Below are 22,315 nucleotides of genomic sequence, written 5' to 3' on the forward strand. Positions count from 1 at the left end.
CTAAAGTGACTTAATTATATCAAATTGTACTTTCATTTGAAAGAAAATCATGTGTTTAATACAACACAATATTAAGTGTCTTAATGACAACTTTCCAATATATTCCACTAATTACCGTAATCCCACTTGTGGGTGACACAAAGTTCTCCAGTAGATTAGAGAGTAGTAGCAGTAGTAGTAGATAGACAGTAGATACTGATTTGGTGGTCCTAAAATAAAATCAACAAAAAAAAGAAATTTTGCCCAATGTATATTTTATCTTTTCCAGGTTGTATTGAAACACATCATGTTGATAACACAATACACACCAACACAAGAGTGAAAATCAACAATAGTTAATAAAAACAAAAAAAAAAAAAAACTTAATGAATGAAATTAAACAAGGGCATTTTTTCCAGAACATTTTCACTGTTACACTGACAAGACATGACAAACTAAGCAGCAAGACAATAACTGCGTACAAATATAAAAAAAAACTATTTCAGATATTTTCCAAATAGAGCAATGTATCATGTACAAGGTATGTTAAGAAAGATTTCAAAGTGTTTGAACTATAAAAGAACTTAAATTACAACATATATTTACATATCAACTTATGTCCTGCACCGTCACAATGTTCTCACACAGTTAAATCTACACTTCTGCCGACATTTTAGAACCAGTGCATTCCATGTAAAGATCTGGCCCAAGGTTGCTGCCAAAACTTGGGGTACAAATTATGGCAGGAAACTAGTCTCTTTATCGCATAAAGTTTTTCTGCTCCTCCAATGTAGCTATATAAATTACAAATATTACAAATATTTACAGTGACAACAAACTGTAAAAAAAAAAAAAGAAAAAAAAAAAAAAAAAAAAAAAAAATCTAACAAAGTAATGAATACAATTTTTGTACAGGTATTAAGTGGTTGAAAATAATTAAAGTAGGGACCAAGACGATGACGTGGTAAAGCATACCTTGTTAAAACAAGCTGAGAGATGTTAAAATAAATATGATCACAATAAATAGAACTGTATGACGTTACTCTTGGCATCAGTTGAGTGCTTTGAACTTCATATGTAGAGCTACAGTTTATGGAGGAAAATGAGTTGTACAAACATGACAAATCCCTCAAAAATAACTTATGCTTGTAGCATTTTAGGTGCTGCTGACCATTTGCATACACTGGATCTTTGCACAACTGTTTATTTTGTGTCAACATTGAGATCCTGTAATCATCAGACAAAAAAAGTGTGTGAAAAAAACCCCATTACATTTTACCGGACTAGAAACTGTGTTGTTTTTCTTTCCCTTTTTGAAATGTATGATGGACAGCATGTCTTTGCATCAGTAGAACCACTAAAAATTACCTAAATAAAAGAAATAATTGGGTTTTGTAAATTTATCATGCTAGTTAAATCTAAGTCCACCTACATTTTGAAATGTGCGTCACAATTTCCAAAGTCAAATGGCACGTGATCATAACGAGGTACTTACCATTTCTTTAAAGTCACACATAAGCTTCTGAAATACCTTTTTAGCAGATATGGATAAATGGGCAGAGTAAATGGTGTACAAGACAAGATATAGTGAGGTTCTATAACAGCTGAAAACAGGAAACACATTTATATAGAATACAAAATATAGATCACTATCTCTATTTATTTAAGACCTACTTCACAAAAGCCTTTTTCTTCATTCCCACTTTTAAGTTTTCAGCAACTTTTCCAACATCTCTCACAAGAGAAGTTTGCCATTACGATGTATTTTCAATATTTTTCCAAGTCTCTGTTTTGCAGTTGCAAGTCCTTTCTTTGGACGTTTCCCTAAAATAAAAATGAAAGGGGAAAATACATGAGAAAAAATGCCACCACAGAGATATGAAATGATGCCGTCAATGCTTTACAGTTATGCTTACCTTGGCCAACTCCTGTTGTGCCTTGGCTGGCTAAACCTGCAGGGGATGTACCAGAGTGAGAGCTGCTGTTCTGTGGAGAAAGTGAGGGTCGGCGTGAAGTGAGGAATACACCAGGGGCCATGGCTCCACTGCCTCTAGGGCCTCCAGGGCCAAATGGTCCTGGCCCTGCAGTGTATTCGTGGTCCTGCAGACTTGCAGAGTAATAATCCATCCTCCTGTCTGGGCTGAAGTCTGCTCCAGTCTCTGGAGCAGGTGGGGGTGAGGGTGGGGCTGGCTCAGTCTGAACAGGGGGGGGAGGGGCTACAGGAGCTGGAGGACGCTGCTTTTTGGTGTACTTCCTTCTTGCAGGCTTTTGCTGCTCCTAGGTTATAATAAAAATTTTTAAAAAAGAATCAAAAGTAATTTTCTGTTATCGCCACATGCCTCTACTCCACAATATTCACTGGGCACAGACTTCAAAGACCAATTAGCTTTGTTTCCCAACTCACTTGTTGTGCCAGCTTGGCAGAAGCTGCGGCAAGTCCGGTTTCTACAGATGCGACTCTAGCCCCTTCCCTGGCTGGTCGGTCCTGTTTAGGTAGGGTGGGCATCACCCTGGCTATAAATGAAAACACATTGTTAAGAGATCAACCCTCAGAGAGCTAAAAAGCACTAAGTTCCGTCTTAGCCAATATGTTCAAGGTCAGGTACCTTTTGGGCTCCAAGGAGTGTCATCCCAGTTTTTCTTCCGCTTCATCTTAGCCTTGTTAGCACGGTCCTCCTCATCAGACTCCAAGGACGGGTAAACTTAAACAAAGAATGGATTACCATAATTAAGCAGCGAGTGCTCTGACTATCATTGATTTGCACGGCAGCAGGTTTTAGTCATTGAGTGTATTGCTCGCTCACCATATTCTGAATCTTTAAAACAGGTTCCCAGAGCCTCTTGCTCGTCTGGACTGTCCTCATCACTGATGTGACGGGCTGGCCGTTTGATTGGTCGTTTCCCCGGCCGCTGGATGACAGGTTTCTTCTCAGGAGTTCTTGTCTTTTTGACCCCTCCAGTCACCCATACAGCCTTGCCACCCTTTTCCTTGACCACCCCTAATCCCTCTGTCAGGCCTCCAGAAATGGATAGGGGAGATGAAGAGGAGGAAGATGAGGACGAGGAAGGGGGGTTGGCCATGGATAGCATACCCTGTATGGCATCACGAGTACTTGGAGAGGCTGGGGCTTCCTCACTGAGAAGGACAGAGTTGAGCAATCACTCAGCATCTCAAGAATAACCTCCTAAACATAGCATAGTATCAAAGCCATTGCAAATATGTGAACTACGAAAGTTTCAAAGGTTATTGGATTCTTACAACAACACAGTGAGGCATTTATTATAAACTATTGCTCTTGTCGCAGGTATCCACAGTTAAGGAAGTGTGCTTCAGATATATAGCTTCAAACACCGAGGAACTTCTGAGATACCATCAAAGACTTCCTGAATTTGAGAGTTCAATAAAGACAATAATAAAAGAGTTCTAACCTGAGTGTTGCAGAGTCCAAGCCTGCCACTTGCTTGCTGGCCTTCAATAAGTCCAGAATGCCCCCTGCGCCACCCTTTACCCCGTGGGCGGCTAGTGCTTCTTCATCTGTGGTGTAATCCTCCTGAAGCCACAAGCATAAACATGCTATCGTTAGTATTGAACTAGTGCTGTACAAAATAATGTTCTGGTGGATAATGCATGGCATGCGTCATAATAAACAAACGGAAACGTGTAAATAGTCTTTCATTCCGGTCACATTTCTACAGTTTATCACTGATTATTATGCAGTAAACTTTATTTCGTTGGGACAGAGGAAAGAGTCTATGTTGACTCAATGAAAAACATAAATGTAAAGTCAATACAAGCAAGCAACAAGAATGTAACCAACATAATCTGTGATGAGCTGTGACATAATAGATGCTAAGCTTGGAAGTAGAACCTGCTATGTTTGGTATGAAATGCACTTAAAGCCATAATGTTGTCACAATCACAGATTCTTTCCAGCTGTATCCTGCAATGGCCTGTGTGGAGTCAATCTTTTCTTCAGGGACTGATTTGCTGATACAGGCTACAACACCTTACAGATGGCATTCACAACTGGCTACGGAAAATGTGATTTGTGTATCCATAAAAATCTCACCTCAATGTCAAAGTCTACCTCTCCTGGCTCCCGGATGCGGTTGGGGTCAGAGCAGGGTTTGGCTCTGGGCAGCTTCCTCGGGAGACCTGAAAGACAATTTTAACACAGTGTGGTTTTAAAGCTACCATGCTGCTGTAACCTAACTACTTAATATTAGGTTCTACATCTAGCAAACACTCCAAGTGTTTAAATAGCTATACTGATCTCACATCGACTTTACTGGTGGGTAAACGAATATATGCACCTTACTTTAAGCATTCATAAAACTCTTGTTTAAAGTCAAAGTCTCACCACTTAGTTTCTTTTTCTTGCTCGGTCCTGCAGGCTTGCGTCGTGGCGGAGGGGTCTCGTCAATCTGCAGCTCATCCTCGGACTCCAAGTCCGACAGACTGGATCCCTCCATGGCCAGATGTTTGTACTTTCCCGCCCTTCCTGCACCATTACTGCTGCCGTCCTTCTTACTAAAACCAAAAGGATCAGCAGATAAGAACCAAAACCTTTAGAAGACCATAAGATCACAAAAGTAATAGAAACACACCAAATGGCTGCAAAGCTTCTTACCCTTTGAGTTTTCCATTGGTCAGCACAAGTTTCAGCTTGCTTTTATTTAGCTTCCCTTTAAACTCATCTAAAGGCAACTCCAGCTGGAAAGACAGATAGGAATTGTAAGAAAATATGAGGATGAAACAGTCGAGCCAAACTAAATACTGGATAAGCATTCCCATTCCATTTGTTCAATTTCAAAAGCATTTGGGGATGTTTCTGTCTGCAAATGGCGTACCTTGTTCTTGTTTTTGGACTTTTGTTGTTGACATTTTTTGAGTGTATGTTTGGTGTGGATCTCAATGAGGTCAATTTCTCCTGCTTCTGCCTTAAGTAGCCCCTTCTGACCCTTCTTCTTGGTTACTGGGGGCCCGAGACCCCCCATCGTTTCCTTGGGCTTGGATCCTTTCTTTTTTCCAGGGGGGCGTCCTGAATTCTGAGAGGTGGTCAGAGGAGCTTTGGAGAGTGGCGAACCAGGAAACTGAGGTCCAGTGCGGCCAATGTTTTGCTGGAAGATGTCCTATCGAGAGAGATCGAGAGAGAGATCTAGTGAGTAAAAACTAAAAAGTAATAATAGTATTTGTATAAACACATTCACAAAACAAAAACAAAGCTAAAAATATGCACAAACTTTCAATTATTCTATCACTTACCTCAACCAGACGAATCTCCTTGGCCAGGTCCTTCACTAGCGTCTGAGTGTTGATGGTTTCTGGAATCTCCACTTCATGATCTGCTAAAGCCTGAGTGTAGGAAGACAACGATCAGTCATCTCACACAATATGTTGCAGTTATATCTAATATTATAGTGAACAAAACAAGGCATTTTAAATTGAGTTCAATATCATTCTCATATCCGTTTGCTGAAGCTACAGCCAGCAGCCGGTTAGCTTGGCACAAAGACTGGAAACAAGAAACAGCTAGTGCGGCTCGGAGAAATGGGAACAAATTCTGCCTACCAACACTTCCAAAGCTCACTAATCAACACGTTATAGCTTGATTGTGTAAAATAAAAAACAGTCAGACAAATAACCCCCTGTAAAACCATAACGTATCATTTCTATACTCCTCAAACTAACAAATTAGTGAGCTTTTGGTAGGAATTATTTGTGCTAAACTAAGCTAACCTGCTGCTAGCTGTAGCTTCATATTTGACGGACAGATATGAGCGTGGTGATAATGTTCTTATTCTCAGCCAGAAAGTGAACAAGCGTATTTTCCAAAATGCCAGTAATGTTACAATTCAATGTTGCCCTGTGAGATGAAAAATGTGCATTACCCATTTTTCAAATCAAATACTTTTATGTGATGATTTACATTAAGATATGATTTTGTGTAATAATAATGTTGGAGCTGGCATGCAGTCTGAAGCAAAATAAAACAGATCTAAGCATGCCTATTTCAAAATGAGTTATGGAGGACAATAAACTAAGTAAGGAAACATTGAGGGAAGAGAGGAAAGAGTGATGTACAAAAAGGAAAAGACAAGATAAGATTTTGCCAACCTCTTTACGGGTCCAGGTGCGGAAGGCGGTGTTCAAGGCCTTAGCTCCGTGAACCAGGTAAGTGGCAGATTGTCTGCGGTTTTCTCTCAAACCTGAGAGACAGAATAGCACAGGGTTAATAATATCTAAATGACATACAGTAAACACAGGCCACTCGAGTAGTTCACACGACATGGATGTTATGAAATTCATTGAACTCCCTCACCTCTGAAGGTATCAAGAAGGTGCTTTCCAACATACCAGCACACAGTCTCAAAGTTGGGAAACCTGAACAAGTCTGCTGTGCTCAATCTCTTCTCTATTTCATATGCCCTAAAAATGATAACACAGCACAGGGAAAGTCAGACATTAGCGGTTATTGCCACAAACTTGCAGATTTAGCAACAGCAATAGCCTTAGGAACGCGAAGTGAGGAACAACATTCGACAACGGTCTAAGGGCTAAAAGTTCCTTTGGAGCAGTTATGTTTGAGTTTGTCTGAAGAGTCATAAAGATCAAGCAAATTACAGTATGATGTGGGAGAGAACACCAAAAAGGCAATTGGCTGTCTCAAATGCAGCAGGGATCTGCCAAGTGTTTTATTTTTTCCTGGTTAATTTTCTGCTTTTTAGTGTGTAATTGCATTCAAACAATTAGCAAGTAAAATTAAGTTTTTTTGGTCTTTTTCTTGCTCTTATAGACTAGTGAGAATGTCAATAATAGTCAAAGAACATTTCAGTGAAAAAGGGCCACAATGACATTACATGGAAACAGTTCTGAGGAAACTTACCGTAGCTGCATCTCAATGTTGAGACTATGCAAGAAGTTTCCTCCGAAGGCCACGCAGTCCACTGGAGTCAGCACAGCATGAATCCATCCTGGAAGAAAAACAAATGACAAAAGTGTAAACATGATTTGATTCAGACTTGCTTGACTATTACAACTATGCTAAAACCCTGAACTACCCAAACAAACAGAAGCCTGACAGCTCACCTGTTGGAATGAACAAGGTGTTTCCTTGTTTGACAGAGCACCTGTAACACATATCAACTTGGTCTCCAAAGAACATCTCATTCTGGTTGGATGAGGAACTCCACCGCTCAAAAAGGGCCAAGTTGGCTGCAGTGGGGGAAATTAGGTAGAAGATTTTCTCGCCCTGAATAGACATAGAGAGACAAGCTCTTAAAAAAATTTTTTTGAAAAGAAAAAAATGTTTCACAATCAGTGCAACTGAAACTTCCCAAACAGGACTGAAATCATTTTGGTTCTCACCCTCAGGACATGGTACCACACTGAAGTGCCTCCAAAGTCAATGTGGAAGTCTGTGTAGCTGTCCTTTACTCCCATTAGGCAGTACTTCTGCACATTAGGGCGTTCAAACACAGACTCTTCAGGCCAGAGGTTTTCCACCCATGATAGTTTCCTCACAATCTTTGGAGTCTCCACCAGGTTTGAGAGCCTTAAACAAGTCCAGCGATAATATTTAGTCTTCAAAAACATAACTTCAACCCTAACTCGAACCAAACACAACTTCACTTAAAACGATGGATTTCCATGTCTTTCTTTTTTCTTTCGTTTTTTTAGAGCAACTGAATAGATAGAGAATTAAACAGTATACTCGAGTAACAAGACACTGCTTCATAATGGCAAACTGAACGGTCAGTGAAATGTATATCTTTGTGTACCTGGTCTCAGAGAACTCCAGGCTGATGACATTGAGCACTTTCTCTCTGTTGGGGCTGTTGTAGTATTCAACAAAGTCTCCCAACCGCATCTTCAGGTCACATTGGCGAGACACATCAATCACGTCAATCTGTTTGTCTGAACCTGCAAAGAAAAGAAAAGAAAAAGTTTGAGAAAACAAACCTGAATGTCCCTAATACATGTCAGCCCTAACATCTTAACATGAATCAGTGCAGATCCATATATTTGAATTAAGTAGTAAAAACTTTACCGATGTAGTGCTCTACATCGCTGACATTGAATGACGCTGGAGGAAGGGTCATGCCTAGGCCATCGCGCCTCAGCACCATGACAGGAACACTGAACGAATGCTCTTCCAGGAACTCAACGGTCAGCTGGGCCCCAGACGGCTTTAGCAAGACTTCATCCGCACTGTCGTAGAACACAAACAGACATATGCACACGTTTTGATTGTGATCACTGGGAGAAACTATTCAAAACAGAGTGCTTAACAATTACATTACAGGACGGCATAGGCTCTCCAACCAACATAAGAGCAGAAACAGTTGGAGGATGGTCAGTGAAAAAACATAAATATAAAATATATGTTTAAACTTGTGACCTTTGCAGGAGGAGACTAACCCTGGGAAGGTGCGGCTCCGTAGCTCCCTAACAAACTGAGAGCTGCCTGTCTTAACAGGCCGACTTGGATCTCTTACTGGAGCAGCACCAGCATCTGTATGCTTATTGCCTCCACGGCGTTTGCGCACTAAGAAAAGGAGAGGCAGAGAATACAGATCAACACCTGTTTTTATGTAAAAGTAAACCAATAAGATCATAACAATTCAAGAAATGTGTACTAAAGGAATGGTAACTTACTGACAGATGGCCCATGGGTGACCTGACAGTTGGGGCAGTGATACAGGTCAATCTCAGCTGCTTTGTCCTCCTGCACTCCAACACAGCTACACAGAAAACATTCGTATATAAAATAAAGAGCGTGTAGAAAGGATAGCTGAATGAACTGTGGTGGGTCGAATACTAACTATACCCACAAGAAACATACAACTAGGATAACAGATATAACCACATCATAATTCACTCAACGTAATAGTTGAATCCAATTACACAGTGACAACAATATGATCAACGCAGTGTTTGATCTGAAAAAGACCTACCCCCCATGGAACCAGTCTTGACAAATGTCACACTCGATCATGAAGCGTGTCACATCATATGGAAGGCGACACAAGCAGTAGAGTGGCACAGATGCCATATTGAGTGTTTGTGTGTGGGGGAAGAAATCTAACTCAGGGGGGAGGGACTATTTAACAAACTAAATTCTGTATTAATTATGTAACGTAAGCACGGGTAATGTTATTGTTGTATTTGACTTCACTTCCAGATCCCCCTTACTGATACACAAGTCCACCGGGATTCACTTGGAAACCTGTTGACATACAACAAAAAGGAAAATATATGTCAATATCTTGCCATAAGTCACTTCGTTAATGCAACTAACTGACGTTGACAGCTCATTGGTCCGTAATGTTCAGTGCTGAGAAACACATTAGCTACTCCTGCCACCTGAGATGCGACTTAAGTTAACTGACAAAATAAGTCGTTTCGGTAATATAACAATGATCATAAGGGTATCACTATTCCATATTCTTCAAATAACGTTAAATTATTGAAGAGGCAACAATTCTCTTATTTCACTCCAATATGTTGTATTAGAAACATTTTGCTTATCCTAACTAATGCTAGTTGTTAACAGCAGCCAGCTGGCCATAGTAACGTTAGCTCACTGTTTGTAAACACGCTATGCAACGTGAATGTTGTATTGCTAGCAAAGCACTAGCTAATGTGTTTAGCAAGTAAGCTAACGTTAGCTATAATAGCTACCGATGAAGTTAACCTAAGCGATTGGAAATGTGTCAACTTTAATTTACAAAAAGAGAACGGCTGGTGCAATTAATTTAGCTTTTAAACATGAAGGAAACGCACCCAACACAGCTGATACATTTAAGCCAAACAAAGAAGTGTCGTTTGTTATCTTCATCGACATTTAACGCTAGCAACTCACCGAAATCTAGCTGCGGTAGGCCAAGCATACAAAAGCCGTTGTAATCCCTACGCAAACTCGGGGGTAGCTGCGGCCTTATTATGCAACGTAAATTATAAACAATTTGCTTTACCACAATTTTTGTTAATGAATTCCGTAATGCCCAAATACAGAGGCCAGGTCCAGAAGTTTAAACTTGACCAGAAAACTTAAATATGAAGCAACCAAAACGAGTACAATAACTACAAAATAACGGCGTATTGAACTACATCAACGCCATTTCAAAGGCTGTAGCGTCAGACGGTCGTTGGTCGCTGTCTGCTATTGAAAGAACAATAAAGTTGAAGAAAGTCTAATATGGAGTTGCATTCAGGAAAAAACGTTGAGCAACGTTTGTCCGGCAACAAAGCTGCAGACACATGTCAAATAGGCTACCATAGCTTTTCATTAACCTGCAAAAAACGTTTTATTTGTAATAATAATGTTAAACAAATACATGTCAGTAAATGTACTAATTAATAAACACGCAAGTACATTCATAAATTCATAAATTTCACATGATCTTAAATAAAATTTACATCCCAGGATTTATTTTTTGTCAGTATAGAAAGTTTGTCAGTCAAGACCTTATGGATTGGCAGGCCCAATAGAATATGAGATGTAGTCTAATCATGCAAACACCCAATACACCCGATCAGCTTATCTTATCTAGAGTATTTGTATAGTATAATATAGTATTACACACTACACTTAAAAAAAGTAAAGTAGATTAAATAACACCTCAAAATACATTTTTTAGAAAATAAATCCGTCTAAAAGAGGGGGGAAACTCATTAGGAGTAATTGAATGCATCTCAGACTGCACACCCTTTAATTTACTTTTTCATTAATTTATTGAATTATTTAGTTATGTATGGCTGTCTCCATCTTGTTGTGGTGAGGATGAACTGATTAAACAGTGACCACAAAGGAAAGAAGTCCTTTACTTTGTCGTTATTCCTGACAATGTATTTTACGCTTGTTTTTTCACTACTGTATTTGGAATTTTGTGAAATAAACTAAACTAAACCTCAAACATCCACATGAAGTCATTGTGGGTTGCAGAAGTACCCTGTTTTGCCAAGCTAAATATAAAAAATCCACACACCATTTTACTTTCATGTTTTACATCATTTATTTTGATTAGTTACAAAACATAAATAAAATCAACAGTTGAATTAGTTGCAATTTACAAAGGCTATATCACCAGCAACATACTTTATTTTTAGAGGTTACTCTGCCCAAATGTACTTGTATCATTGGTTCTCAGTCATGCCATGTGGGACTCCCCAGATTTGTGTTGCATTAATTTGTGAGTGAATTAAATCCTAATAGGAAGACTTATGTAAGTACGTTATGTATCTTACAGGTTGTCATGGTTCAAAACTGGAATAAGATGTCAAAATGATCAAAACTTCTTTAAATATAGTCTTATATGACCTTGGCCTGACAGGACTCAGAGAGGTATATCAAGATAGGGAAGTCCCATGTAAACACAGATGAAAACCAGTGTTTTCTAGTTTCAAATAACCTCATATTTATAATAATGAGAACACATTTTTACAATTTGTACAACCCCATTTCAAAATACAAAAATAATTTTAATCTTTTAGATAACATTTTGGTAACACTTCAAGGACAAAGCCAGTTCCACATCATGAATCATGACCGTTAAGCTGTAGCTTGCAGTCAACATGTTAGTATCAGACATGACAGCACAGTATCTCACCTTCACTAATAATGAACTACATCTCTGTGACAATGCGGGTTGTCTTGAAAAATACAGAAAATCGTTGTTATATTCTAGATTATGCCATTTCTGAACAACCGTACCCTTTAGCAGAAACTCGTCCTCCTTAACCATTCATGTTTTAAATGTCTTTGACTCACATGTAGCAGTCGTCAACAACCAGAACAATCTGCTGTTTTCAGGGGCATACAGTCTCTCTATCATTAATAAAACACAAATGCTGCTTTGACTACAGGCTACTTATTATGCCAAAATGACCTTTTTTTGGCCAAATGTGTTTTGGCTAATCGCACTGATAACCCAATAAAATGTAAGGTAATATATCCACTACTGATATAATACTCTGTGTATCTCTGCATCTCAAGATGATGTGTTAAGAAATAGAGGATTGGGACATTTCTGACTTGAGTAAACCTTTTGCAGTGTGCATAAAGCACATTTATGGCCCACAGTTATGCATTCACACTGACAGCCTATGGTCAAAGACTAAATAGTTTACAATTGAAACAAGGAATTTGTCCAGCGCCAAACAAAGTTGACAAATAGGCAAGTGAGGATCTGACAACGGTGTTGGACATCAAGTTTTCATCCAGTATATGGTCTGACTTCTCACTTGCTGTGTTTCTTATGGAAATAAGCCCAACACATTGGCAGGGTAAACATTTTAGGTTGAGTACAGTGACATTTGAGAGGCCGCTTTGAATGAAAGAAACAGGGATGCAAATTATAATGCAAGATACCATGCGACTATCACAGAGCTTTGTCACACAGAAAAAATACACACTCACACACCCACAAAAAATGCCGTCATTTTAAAAGGCAATATGGGTATAATCCATATGGTCTCCCCAGATTATAATAACTTGGCAGTTTTTTTTCTTTTTCATCTTCGTCCTCAGCATGACACCTTGATATACTTTGATATGCAGAGCTCAAACTGAAAGCAAAAATGTCAAATGAACCGATAGCAAATTTACTCATGACTGATGAATTATCTCAGTAGGCTGCAAATAGTAAATGTGAGATTCATGAATGTACAGCAAGTGCAAGCAGTTTGGCAGTCTGGCAAGTCAAGTTAGTCACAAGGTCATGCAGTCTTGGGCTGAGTGTACCCAGGTATCCACTGAATGCAGATGGCATATTTCAATTAACCGTCATATCATTAATTTATCTGAATTTACGTCACATCACTCAGCATGTTACAACTGCGAAACATAAAATAATAAAAATGAAGCACATGATGTACCAGTGAACAACACTGCAACAGTGTGTTTGGTCGCGTTGTGGTAATGATGGTAGCCGGATAACTTTACCTTTCTCTACTAACATACTGTGGTTTCATTTTTTTTTCATTGCCCATTGAAATGCATTGTGCTGTAGTTCTATAGTTTCATGTAATGGTTATTAGAAGATCCTCTATACATCTGGTTTTCATCAATGTGCTTCTACAAAAATATTTTATGCCTTACAGACAAATCCATACAATACATGCTGATCAATTTAGATGACCATTACTAATTGCACTTTTAAAATTGATAGTCTTTTTACTGTAAGCATTGACAAATTAAACACACTGTCAAATATTGTGTCCTTATTGTCTCTGCTTAGGGAGAATTCAGGTCCAACTGAGTAGGTTTGAAAACAAAAACATGAACATTAATTTCTGTAAAAGGACATTAGGGATATGTACTCGGATACTCCATAAACACTCACACTGATAAACACACACACACACACACACTCATACATTTAAGAATTTGTATATCTTAACACACAAACATATCATGATTCACACACCCCAGCCGCTGTGTTCCATGTTACCCCTGTCTGTACATACCATAATCTATCATCTCTCACATTCACTCCCCATCTCATCCAAAAGTACACTGGAATCCCTATATTCATTGCAGTCTCAACTCTCTCATGCATACACAGAACAAGCACTCCAAAGGGATCTGCTTTACATCCTGATCCACTTAGTATCTCCATCTCTTGCACCTTCATATTGACCTCACTCTTCACCTTGGTTTTATTTCTGTCCCAGAGGAAGAGTAGAGGTGGGGGGTGTTGGGTGAATTTTGGCACTGGAAGGTAGAGCAGCAGTAGAGCAAGCGGTTGAAGAGGGTGAGGAACAGGAACCAAATGCCCCTCCAGCAGCAGCAGTGCTATCTGTAGGTGCAGTTGTGCCACTGCCAGGCAGCAGAGACGCGACCGTGGACACTGGAGATGTGGCTATTTGGGAAGGCAGCAGTGGTTGGCCTTGAGGTGGTGAATGGGGCAGTTGGGTGATGGGTTGTGTCTGCGATAGTGATTGGGACTGTAAGGGAGTTTGCATCAGGGGCTGCGGTATCTGCTGGCGGACTGGGGACTGCTGATAGGTCACCTGCTGGAGGGGGAGAGACTGATGGAGGTGTAAACTTTGCTGCATCTGTGGAACTTGAGCCATGTGCGTTTGCGGTGGTGGTCCCGGAGAGTTTAGGGTGGACAGGCTTCCTCCACCTGTGTATTGGGAAGGGGCTGCCACAGGCAAGCTGGCAGGGGTCGGGGGTGCCTGGGGGTTCAGTGGTGCCAGTGGAAACCAACTTGGTGGAGCCACCTGTATGGAATATAGTAATGAGTATGGAGGGAGCATTACAGCACAAAAATAACGTGTTGGTACTGTTGGCTCTTGGAACAAATGTATGTATATTTCTGCTTTTTCTGCCCAAAACTATTTTTCTACTCCACATTAGAACCAACTAAATGCTGTCTGGCTTCTTTTAATAATTGTTTATGATACAAACATCTTTTATGATATAAACATCTTTTATGAGAAAGAGCCAGTGATTTGGAAAAGCACAACCTTATCAGCATTTATGATAAAACATCAACAATCCCTCTGAGCATTTTAAAGGTTGATTTCACATGTGGTCAATAATGAAGGCATATTACTTAGTCCTACCTCAGTCGGCTGACTCCAGCCTCCTGACTCCTGCACCTGCTGAATCTGCTTAATTTGATTCAGCGAAGGCTTGGGCGGAGCGGGTTCCACCGTATCCTTAGACCAATTGTCAACAAGTTTGTGCAGTTCATCTGTGAATGTGCTTTTTCTAAGAGGACTGTGATCTGTGGAAAAATGAGGGCATGTATCATACCACTGATTGTCAATAAATTCTGTGTTGTCTTGATATATTGATGACAAACTGTACCTCTTTTTGCAGGCAGTGAAGGGCAGTGCTCTAGGTTGCAGTATAGTGGCAGTCTACTCTGTTCACCACCTGAGAAACTACTTGACTGCTGAATCCCTAGACGGGAGATACAAGAAACATTCAAATAGAAAGCAAACAACAGAAGAAGAGAAAGTGAAAGAGAAAGAATTTAGAAAAGTGTGTACCAGAGTGTGTGACTCCGTTGTTATCCATGTGAGAGTGAGGCCGGGGCCGGAGTTTGATTTTGGCTAGCCTGGGCCTCCGAGGAGAGAGGACAGGAGGTCCCGTGGGAAAAGGAGTTGTTCGGGACAGAGAGACAGGCAGACTATGCCGTTGGTCTTTGAGGGAACGAAGCTGTCTGTACAGCCCCTGCAGCTCTCTGTTCTGCTGGGACTGAAGGGATACCACCTCTTTGATGTGCCTGCAGAGGAAGAGATGCAAACCACAGAGCAGCAGGTGGTGAACGGTTCTGTAAAATCATGAACTGAAAATGAATGATGGAAAAAAAAAAACAATGAATATGCAAAACAAAAAGGTTTTAAAACATTAAAGTAGGTGTAATGACTTTAACAAATATCCATTTTAAAGCCACTGGAGGGCGAACGGGAGAACTTGTTCGGACGCGTGTTCCACAAACATTTCAATGTCCAATGCGCTGTCTTTCTTTAGATCCGTTGATCCTTTTATTCAAATACATATTGGCACCGTACCAGAATACAGGATACTTTACATGGACACAATACCTTGACACGCCTTGACACGACTCGTTGACACGATAACAGGACACCTTGACAAGACACCTTGACACGGTCAAAAACTGTTAGCTTCCCGTCCACACACACACCTGATCCTCATTACCAGGCACTTACATATAGGCACATTTAGGTTAATGTGCCACCCACTGTTCAATGTCAGGACTGCATGTGTACACACCCCATGTTTCCCTCAAAGACATAAGAAAACAACAAAACCACATTATGGCTCCAACAGTAGGCAAGACACAACAATCATGGAGAGATGAAATAGAAAATGTAATTAATAGAGAGACAAATATCTTGTGAACTCTGAAATAATGATGTTAAATCTTTCCCTTCACTGACTTACTTCTCTCTGAGCTTGTGTAGTTCTTTTTTCAGGTCTTCATCCTCCAGCTCACACTCATCCTCATCATCGCTGCTGCCCAGGGGTGAGTGGCTGTGTCCATGACATCGAGGCAGGTGAGCCATTGCTGGGGTCCTCTTACTTTCATCTTTCTCTCCGTCCTTTGCCCGAGATCTCCTCCTCTCCCTCTCCAAATCAGGGGACACTGGGGAGCTGTCAGTCTGCCTGTCCTCTTTCTTAGTCTCAGCCTTGGTTACAGAGAAGCGGCCCACTTTCCTGTGAGTGCCTCCATGGCCTGATGGCGCAGCCTTTGGGGGAGAGGACTGGAGCACTGGAGTCACCTGATGGCAGAGGACACATTACCTGCTTGTCCAGACTGCAATGACGGTTCAGACTAATTGAGAAAGATAAATTATAGTAAGATAAAATCAGTACTATGGCCCCTACCTGAAATCGTCCTTTGCGTGAATGAGGTGGATTTGGCGGTGGTGCCTCCTTCTCTTCTCTGAGTGTCTGACTGCTGGAACTTCCATCTGATAAAGAAACAGCGATGAAAAGCAAAAAGGGGAGACAAGGACCCAGAGAAAGGAACACAGAGACACAAGTATGAAGAGCACATAAATGACGAGGTAGACACACACAAAAGCAGCAGACACAGAAAAATGTACATAACAGAGACACATACAGATGCACATAGAGACGTGGGGCACGAACACAAAGGCACAGTTTTAAAAATCACCCATCAATGTTACACATCATCAACTTTGTGAGTTAAATGACTTGCATGCAGGTATATGAAATGTGTCATCATATGTTGAGTTCTATGGCCGTCATTTTTATAAACTATAAACAACAAAACAATATGAAGAATAAATGTTTTTTTGTGGATGTAAAAGAAAAAATCAACTTTAAGAGAAATGTGTAATGGGCGTGTGGGAAGGGGTGGTAAATGTTTGTTTCATTAAAAACAAAAATTATTATAGGTTATTAAATTAAAAGAAAACACATTGTGAAATGGCAGTTGAATGTTTACAACAGTATACCCCCACCCACCCACACATCCACTCTCTCATTCTCACCATATTCCCACTCATATACCAGACAACAAAGCCCAATATCACATTGAGATCTGTGCTCAGATCCACAGTGATAATGTTCAGTGTGTTTGATATTTGGGGTTACTACATTAGCGAAGGGTGCACATGGATAATCACTGCATAATTTAAGACCAACATATGAATAAGCAGCCTGATATAGGTGTTACTTACAGATAACAATCCATTATTAGTCACTTGTGTAGAACATAACATGCGTGCTCATGCAGGTGAACTTGTAGCAAAGGATCTAAGCTACAGCTTAGATATTAAACATAGAAACAGAAACACATGCAAAATGGCCGAAATACTTTACCAGTGTGATAAATCTAAGCTGTATGAAAAGCCTACCCATGCACAACAGTAACTCATAAGCCCTGGGTAATGTGCACAATATCTACTAGAAATGATTTCATTATAATCTCAATATTTTATACAAATAATTCAAATGAGGAAGTAATCTCCATGAATGCATCATCTACAACTATGGGACATATTAGAGTCTCATGGAGCAATGCTATTCTGTAGGAACTGACATAGAAAGCGTACACATATTCTGAACTGATTACATAATATCACTTTAGCATCTATCTTATTTGTGATATGACGTGAGTTGCATGATGCTGTCTACACTGAGCCGGCAGGTGGAGGTGAGGTGGTTGCTGCTGTCTGTGCTTACGGATTTGGGGCAAAAAAGAGGGATGTCATATGAATGGATATGTCATGGTCACAGGCACTGCTGGGCTTTACTCCAGAGATCATCTGCACTGGGATGGGCGTCAGATTTCTGATGCCAACCTCTTCCTACACTGTGCCAATCTTCAACCCTCGTCTACTCTCCTCTGTTCTCGCCCCAGGGTGAGCAACCCATGCAAAAGGAAAGATTGCCAAGAAATTTAAAAAGGAATTCAGAAAAGAAACAAAGAAAAGAAAACAATAATGTATGTAGTGATGTCAACACTTACATTGCATTGAGAATATAATCACATTACAATAAACAAAAACAAGATTCTTTAGCTGTAAACATTAACATTCTTTGACATTAACAGATATTCATATCATATCCATATGATGGTTAAGAAAGTTATTTTACTATGTTAAAATTAGTACTAGATATTAGATTTAAGTCCATGCCCCAACAACCCATTCTCTCTCTCTCTCTCTCTCTCTCTCTCTCGCTCCCTAAGAGGACGCTACCTTGCTGGACTGTGGGCTTCTTGAACAAGCTGGCGGAGTGGCGCAGTTTGCATGCCCAGTTTTTGAATTTGCGAGTCCAGGATTTCTTGCTAACAGGATTTCTGATACTAGGACATGTCAGGTTTAGGCCAAAATATCCACCTCCTGCATTGTGCTTCTGGTGTCCAGGCCGGAGGGGGATCGGGTGCTGATTGGGGGGCCACGATGCGTCTCCAGTGGTACTGGTGTCAGAATGTGGGGGTACAGCCTAGAACAGTTAAGACAATTAAGAGTGGCTGCATGGAGTTGTTCGAAACGGAGAGACACAAATATTTAACCTCAACAAATATAACAGCTTTAAACGGCGATACACTGGAATATAAACAGTAAAATAATGTAAATTCAGTACGGTGAAAGAGAATATTTATAAAAAAAATTCAAAAATCTAATCTGTGGTTTTCACTCACAAGAATGGTTGGTTCTCCTGGTACAGGTGGACGCTGGGGCCCAGCCGATTCATCCTGATTGGGAGGCAGGAGAGAGGTAGTCGGGGTGGACGAGGCAGAGATGGAGGGGAGAGATGGGCCAGGCTGTTGCTCCACGGGGCCCATCTCCGCAAAGTTGGGCACTTCTGAGGAAGCTTTCCCTCCTGCGCCATCTCTCTCTGGGTCAGGGGAGGTAGAGGAGGAACGGGAGGTGGTGGGGGAGGAAGAGGAGGAAGATGAGTGAGGGGAAGTATCTGAGGAGGAGGGAGGTGGGGGAAAGGACAGGTGGTGGAGCGACTGTGGCTCAGACGACTCGTCTCCTCCTGCTGATGTGGAGGCAGCAGATGTAGGGCCAGAGGTAGCTCCCCCAGCCAGGGCCGCCCCGCTGCTGTACTCCTGATATAACAAGTTCCTCAGCTTTTCATCCAGAGTCTTTATGCGGTTATCTACAAATTCAATTTTGGGGGGGCCTTCACTGTCTGACTCGGCCACAGAGGAAGGCTGAGCAGGGGATGGTGTCAGTGTGAGGGAGAGAGTGGGTACGGGGCCTTCAGCGGTGGCCAGATGGAGAGGCGGCAGAGAGGAGTCAGAGGAAGGGTGGAAAGGGGTGGAGTAGCTGCATGTGTCCTCTGTGAAACTTGTCTCTCCTGCGGACACCTCTGACTCAGATATCTGTAAAGAGGACTGCTTCTGCAGCGGGAACTGCTGCTGTTTCTGGGGTGTGTCCATGGCTTTAACCATCTCTTGTTGCTGCTCAGTGTGTTGCAGCTGTTTCTGTGACTGTATATGTTGTTGTACCAGCTCAGCAGAAATCTGTGTTTGTTGTGGAATCTGCTGTTGCGGTACAGGGTTAACACTGAGCTGTGCCTGTTGTTGAAGAAACTGTTGACTAATTGACCGGGGCAGCATTTGGCTTTGATCTGGTGTTAAAGCCACAGCACCCATAAACAGCTGATGCTGCTGCTGCTGCTGGAGCTGCTGTTGCACCATTTGCTGTTGCTGTAAGAGTATTGTCTGCAAGTTTAACTGTTGCTGCTGCTGGTGATCAATGTGGGCCTGCTGTTGAGGCACTACAGCAGCTTGGGGTGCCATAACCTGCTGCGAAATCTGTTGTAACTGAGGCTGCTGCAGCAACTGTGGGGAATACTGTGGTGTTTGCTGTTGAATAAGTTGTTGTTGGGTCTGCTGTAGGGACATTGGTGGCAGAAACTGCTGAAGAGGCGCAGACTGCTGTAACAACTCTGTATGACCTGTCTGAGGCAACACCTGCACCTCGGTCATCTGTTGTTGAAGTGGTATTTGTTGTTGCATTAGTTGCTGATGTTGTAACTGCTGGAGAGACTGTTGCATTGCCCGTTCCTGCTGCAGCTGAATTTGTTCTTGGTACACTTGATGTTGTGATTGCTGTTGTTGCTGTGGTGTTTCCCGCTGTATCTGTTGTGCCTGTTGTTCAAGCTGCATTGCCTGCAGTTGCTGTTGAACTACTGGTACCTGTTGCTGTAATGCAGGATGTAGTTGTGGTTGTTGTGGGGCTGGTTTGTCCACCTGAGTGAGAGTCTGCTGCTGCTCCATGCCAAGCTGGCTAACTGTAGAAGAGGTCACTGCAGCAGCAGGAGGAGGGGAATGAAAAGAGGTTGACGACCGGTCTGCTGCAGGCACATATGACCTTGGAGCAGTTGTCACTGTATCCCCTATACTTTGACCTACAGTGGAGCAACCACTGCTTCCAGGAGGTGTGAGGACATCAGGGAGAATGGTGGTGGGTATGGGAAACACAACAATAGGAGCAGTGGACAAGGTGGGGAAGTTAGCAGCAGGTATTGCTATTGATGAGGGAACAGTGTGAATTTGGTTAAGGGAATCTGAGGTGGGGACTGGCGGTTCAAGAGCACCTGAAGCAGTGACAGAGGCCTCGAGAGTGGAGGCTGGTGCTGAGATGCTTTCAGAGGCAGTGGTGTGAGGAGTTGGGGCAGCGGTGGCTGAGGGGACCATGGAGGCAGGGGCTGAGACAGTGGAGACTGGAGGGGAGGTGGCAGAAAGGGTGGGGCAGGGGGAAAAGGCCATGCCCGTCAAGGACTCGAGGCTCTGGGATCCTTCATTTTCTACAGCCGCAGAGAGGAACACATAGTTAGTTTCTGTTATGCTGTCATGTCAGTCATATTAATAAGCCACAGCATTAAAAGTGACCCGGGTAGAGCTTACCTCTCTCTGTTTGAGGAGACTGAGGTATCATCATCTCTGCAGTGGGTGGTGGAGTGCCTGCTCCCTGACTCGATAGAGAGTCTCTATGGCGGATGGTCTGGTTAATAAAGAAGCGCCAGCGTCCCACTGGAGAGGAATGGGGCACTGAGTCCACTAAAAATCATAAAGACAATTTACTACACATAACATGTTAGGTTATAGAATGTACAGCATTTTCTCATACTGTAATGACACTTTTTTGTGACTAAGAAACAATATATTCCTAACTCACCTGAAGAGCTAGTGGGAGTGCTCACATGCAACTGGTCAGTTGATCCAGTCTGATAAATACATAAAGATTAAAATCCATCGTTATTCAATCAAAAACAAAAAAATAAGAGAGGGGAGAAGGTGATAGATGGAAATATGGAAATCAAAATACCTGTGAATGTGTTTGAAGAATTTCGTGAGCTTTCTTAACTGTGGCTCTAAGCTCTTCAACAAATGTCTCTTTCTCTACATTGAGGACAAAGTCCTCCTCCACCTACAAACACAATGTAACCAAACAGCAATTGTTAATGCATAGAATGACATTTTTACAAGTAATTCAGACGATGGTAATACATAAGCAGTCTACCATGTAGTCAGCTATGTCCTCTGGTGCATCCCCTTCAGTGTCAAACTTAAATGTCACCATCTTGTTGGTATGGGTTTCCAACTGGCATTCCACCATATTGTCCCCACTGCCTGACACCTAGGTAGGACAACACACATTTACATTATATAGTTGTAATTTTCTAAATATATTGGCACACATAATTTAGCAATATAGGGGGTTATTTCTTGCAGTTTTTTCACCTGGAGCATGCTCAGTTGAAACTGATGTGAAACTTTGTCAGACCTCTGACAGGAAGCTCTCATTTGAGTCTTTAATTTCTCAAACTTCCCATTGGCTAAGAGCTGAAATGTTTCTTCTCCATTAGCTGGAACAGACCTGTGGGTGACAAAGTAGTGCTGTTGTTACACATCATGATATAAATTACAGGTCCCAGAGCGAGACACTGACCACATACTGTAACTGCATCTGTAAGTCTCTGAAAATGTGTATATGTAATACATAGATTTAGTAACAGCATACTGTACATTTATAACACAAAAACATTAATCTAAATGCATTATATATGTTTATGTGGAGAGATTGTTGACAACTGTGTGTATGGTCGATACGGACAAGCAATGGGCCTCGTGCAGGAACCACATGTCCAAACTTGTTCTTATGTACAACTTATTTATAAGAATATGTGGCATGCACTAATTTTCTCTTATGTTGTCCAGACCTATGAGTCCTGTGCAAAGACATGTCTACTTTAAAAAAAATATGCACCATACGCAGACTTAATGCAAAATGACATGCGTTTACAATTTTAGAAGCCCAATTACACTTATCAAATCTAATTATTTTGCACTTTTAAGCTGC

At 41.3% G+C, this 22,315-nt stretch overlaps 2 protein-coding genes across 11 annotated transcripts in view; both read right to left on the bottom strand.

Annotated features, from left to right (window-relative positions):
* Nucleotides 1-1,192: 1,192 nt before the first annotated feature.
* phf8 (PHD finger protein 8) lies at nucleotides 1,193-9,035 on the bottom strand. The gene is made up of 21 exons (XM_031845841.1): nucleotides 8,938-9,035; nucleotides 8,639-8,724; nucleotides 8,402-8,528; nucleotides 8,031-8,191; nucleotides 7,762-7,903; nucleotides 7,349-7,535; nucleotides 7,070-7,232; nucleotides 6,867-6,954; nucleotides 6,303-6,409; nucleotides 6,098-6,189; nucleotides 5,246-5,335; nucleotides 4,831-5,112; nucleotides 4,611-4,693; nucleotides 4,341-4,510; nucleotides 4,050-4,135; nucleotides 3,409-3,530; nucleotides 2,784-3,115; nucleotides 2,586-2,681; nucleotides 2,384-2,493; nucleotides 1,896-2,256; nucleotides 1,193-1,206 (listed from the first exon to the last, which is right to left on the bottom strand). Exons 1-21 carry the CDS (start codon nucleotides 9,033-9,035, stop codon nucleotides 1,193-1,195), a joined length of 2,997 nt encoding a protein of 998 aa, XP_031701701.1.
* A 3,446-nt stretch (nucleotides 9,036-12,481) lies between these two features.
* Nucleotides 12,482-22,315, bottom strand: part of wnk3 (WNK lysine deficient protein kinase 3) — a 34,642-nt gene continuing 24,808 nt past the window's right edge. For 4 of the 10 annotated variants that reach the window (XM_031844862.1, XM_031844870.1, XM_031844864.1 and 1 more), the window contains 13 exons: nucleotides 21,697-21,832; nucleotides 21,476-21,592; nucleotides 21,281-21,382; nucleotides 21,131-21,179; nucleotides 20,860-21,012; nucleotides 18,640-20,759; nucleotides 18,194-18,440; nucleotides 16,350-16,435; nucleotides 15,906-16,243; nucleotides 14,987-15,222; nucleotides 14,802-14,897; nucleotides 14,555-14,718; nucleotides 12,482-14,209 (listed from right to left, as the gene is read on the bottom strand). In XM_031844862.1, the coding sequence (XP_031700722.1) occupies nucleotides 13,643-14,209; nucleotides 14,555-14,718; nucleotides 14,802-14,897; nucleotides 14,987-15,222; nucleotides 15,906-16,243; nucleotides 16,350-16,435; nucleotides 18,194-18,440; nucleotides 18,640-20,759; nucleotides 20,860-21,012; nucleotides 21,131-21,179; nucleotides 21,281-21,382; nucleotides 21,476-21,592; nucleotides 21,697-21,832 (4,411 nt within the window). In that variant the 3' untranslated portion in view covers nucleotides 12,482-13,642. Of the gene's footprint in view, nucleotides 14,210-14,554; nucleotides 14,719-14,801; nucleotides 14,898-14,986; nucleotides 15,223-15,544; nucleotides 16,244-16,349; nucleotides 17,839-18,193; nucleotides 18,441-18,639; nucleotides 20,760-20,859; nucleotides 21,013-21,130; nucleotides 21,180-21,280; nucleotides 21,383-21,475; nucleotides 21,593-21,696; nucleotides 21,833-22,315 lie in introns of those variants that run through there. The other 6 variants (XM_031844863.1, XM_031844866.1, XM_031844865.1 and 3 more) reach the window with 6 other exon arrangements.

Source organism: Anarrhichthys ocellatus, unplaced genomic scaffold (assembly GCF_004355925.1).
Source record: "Anarrhichthys ocellatus isolate YVR2014 unplaced genomic scaffold, GSC_Weel_1.0 scaffold5, whole genome shotgun sequence".
Lineage (NCBI taxonomy): Eukaryota > Metazoa > Chordata > Actinopteri > Perciformes > Anarhichadidae > Anarrhichthys > Anarrhichthys ocellatus.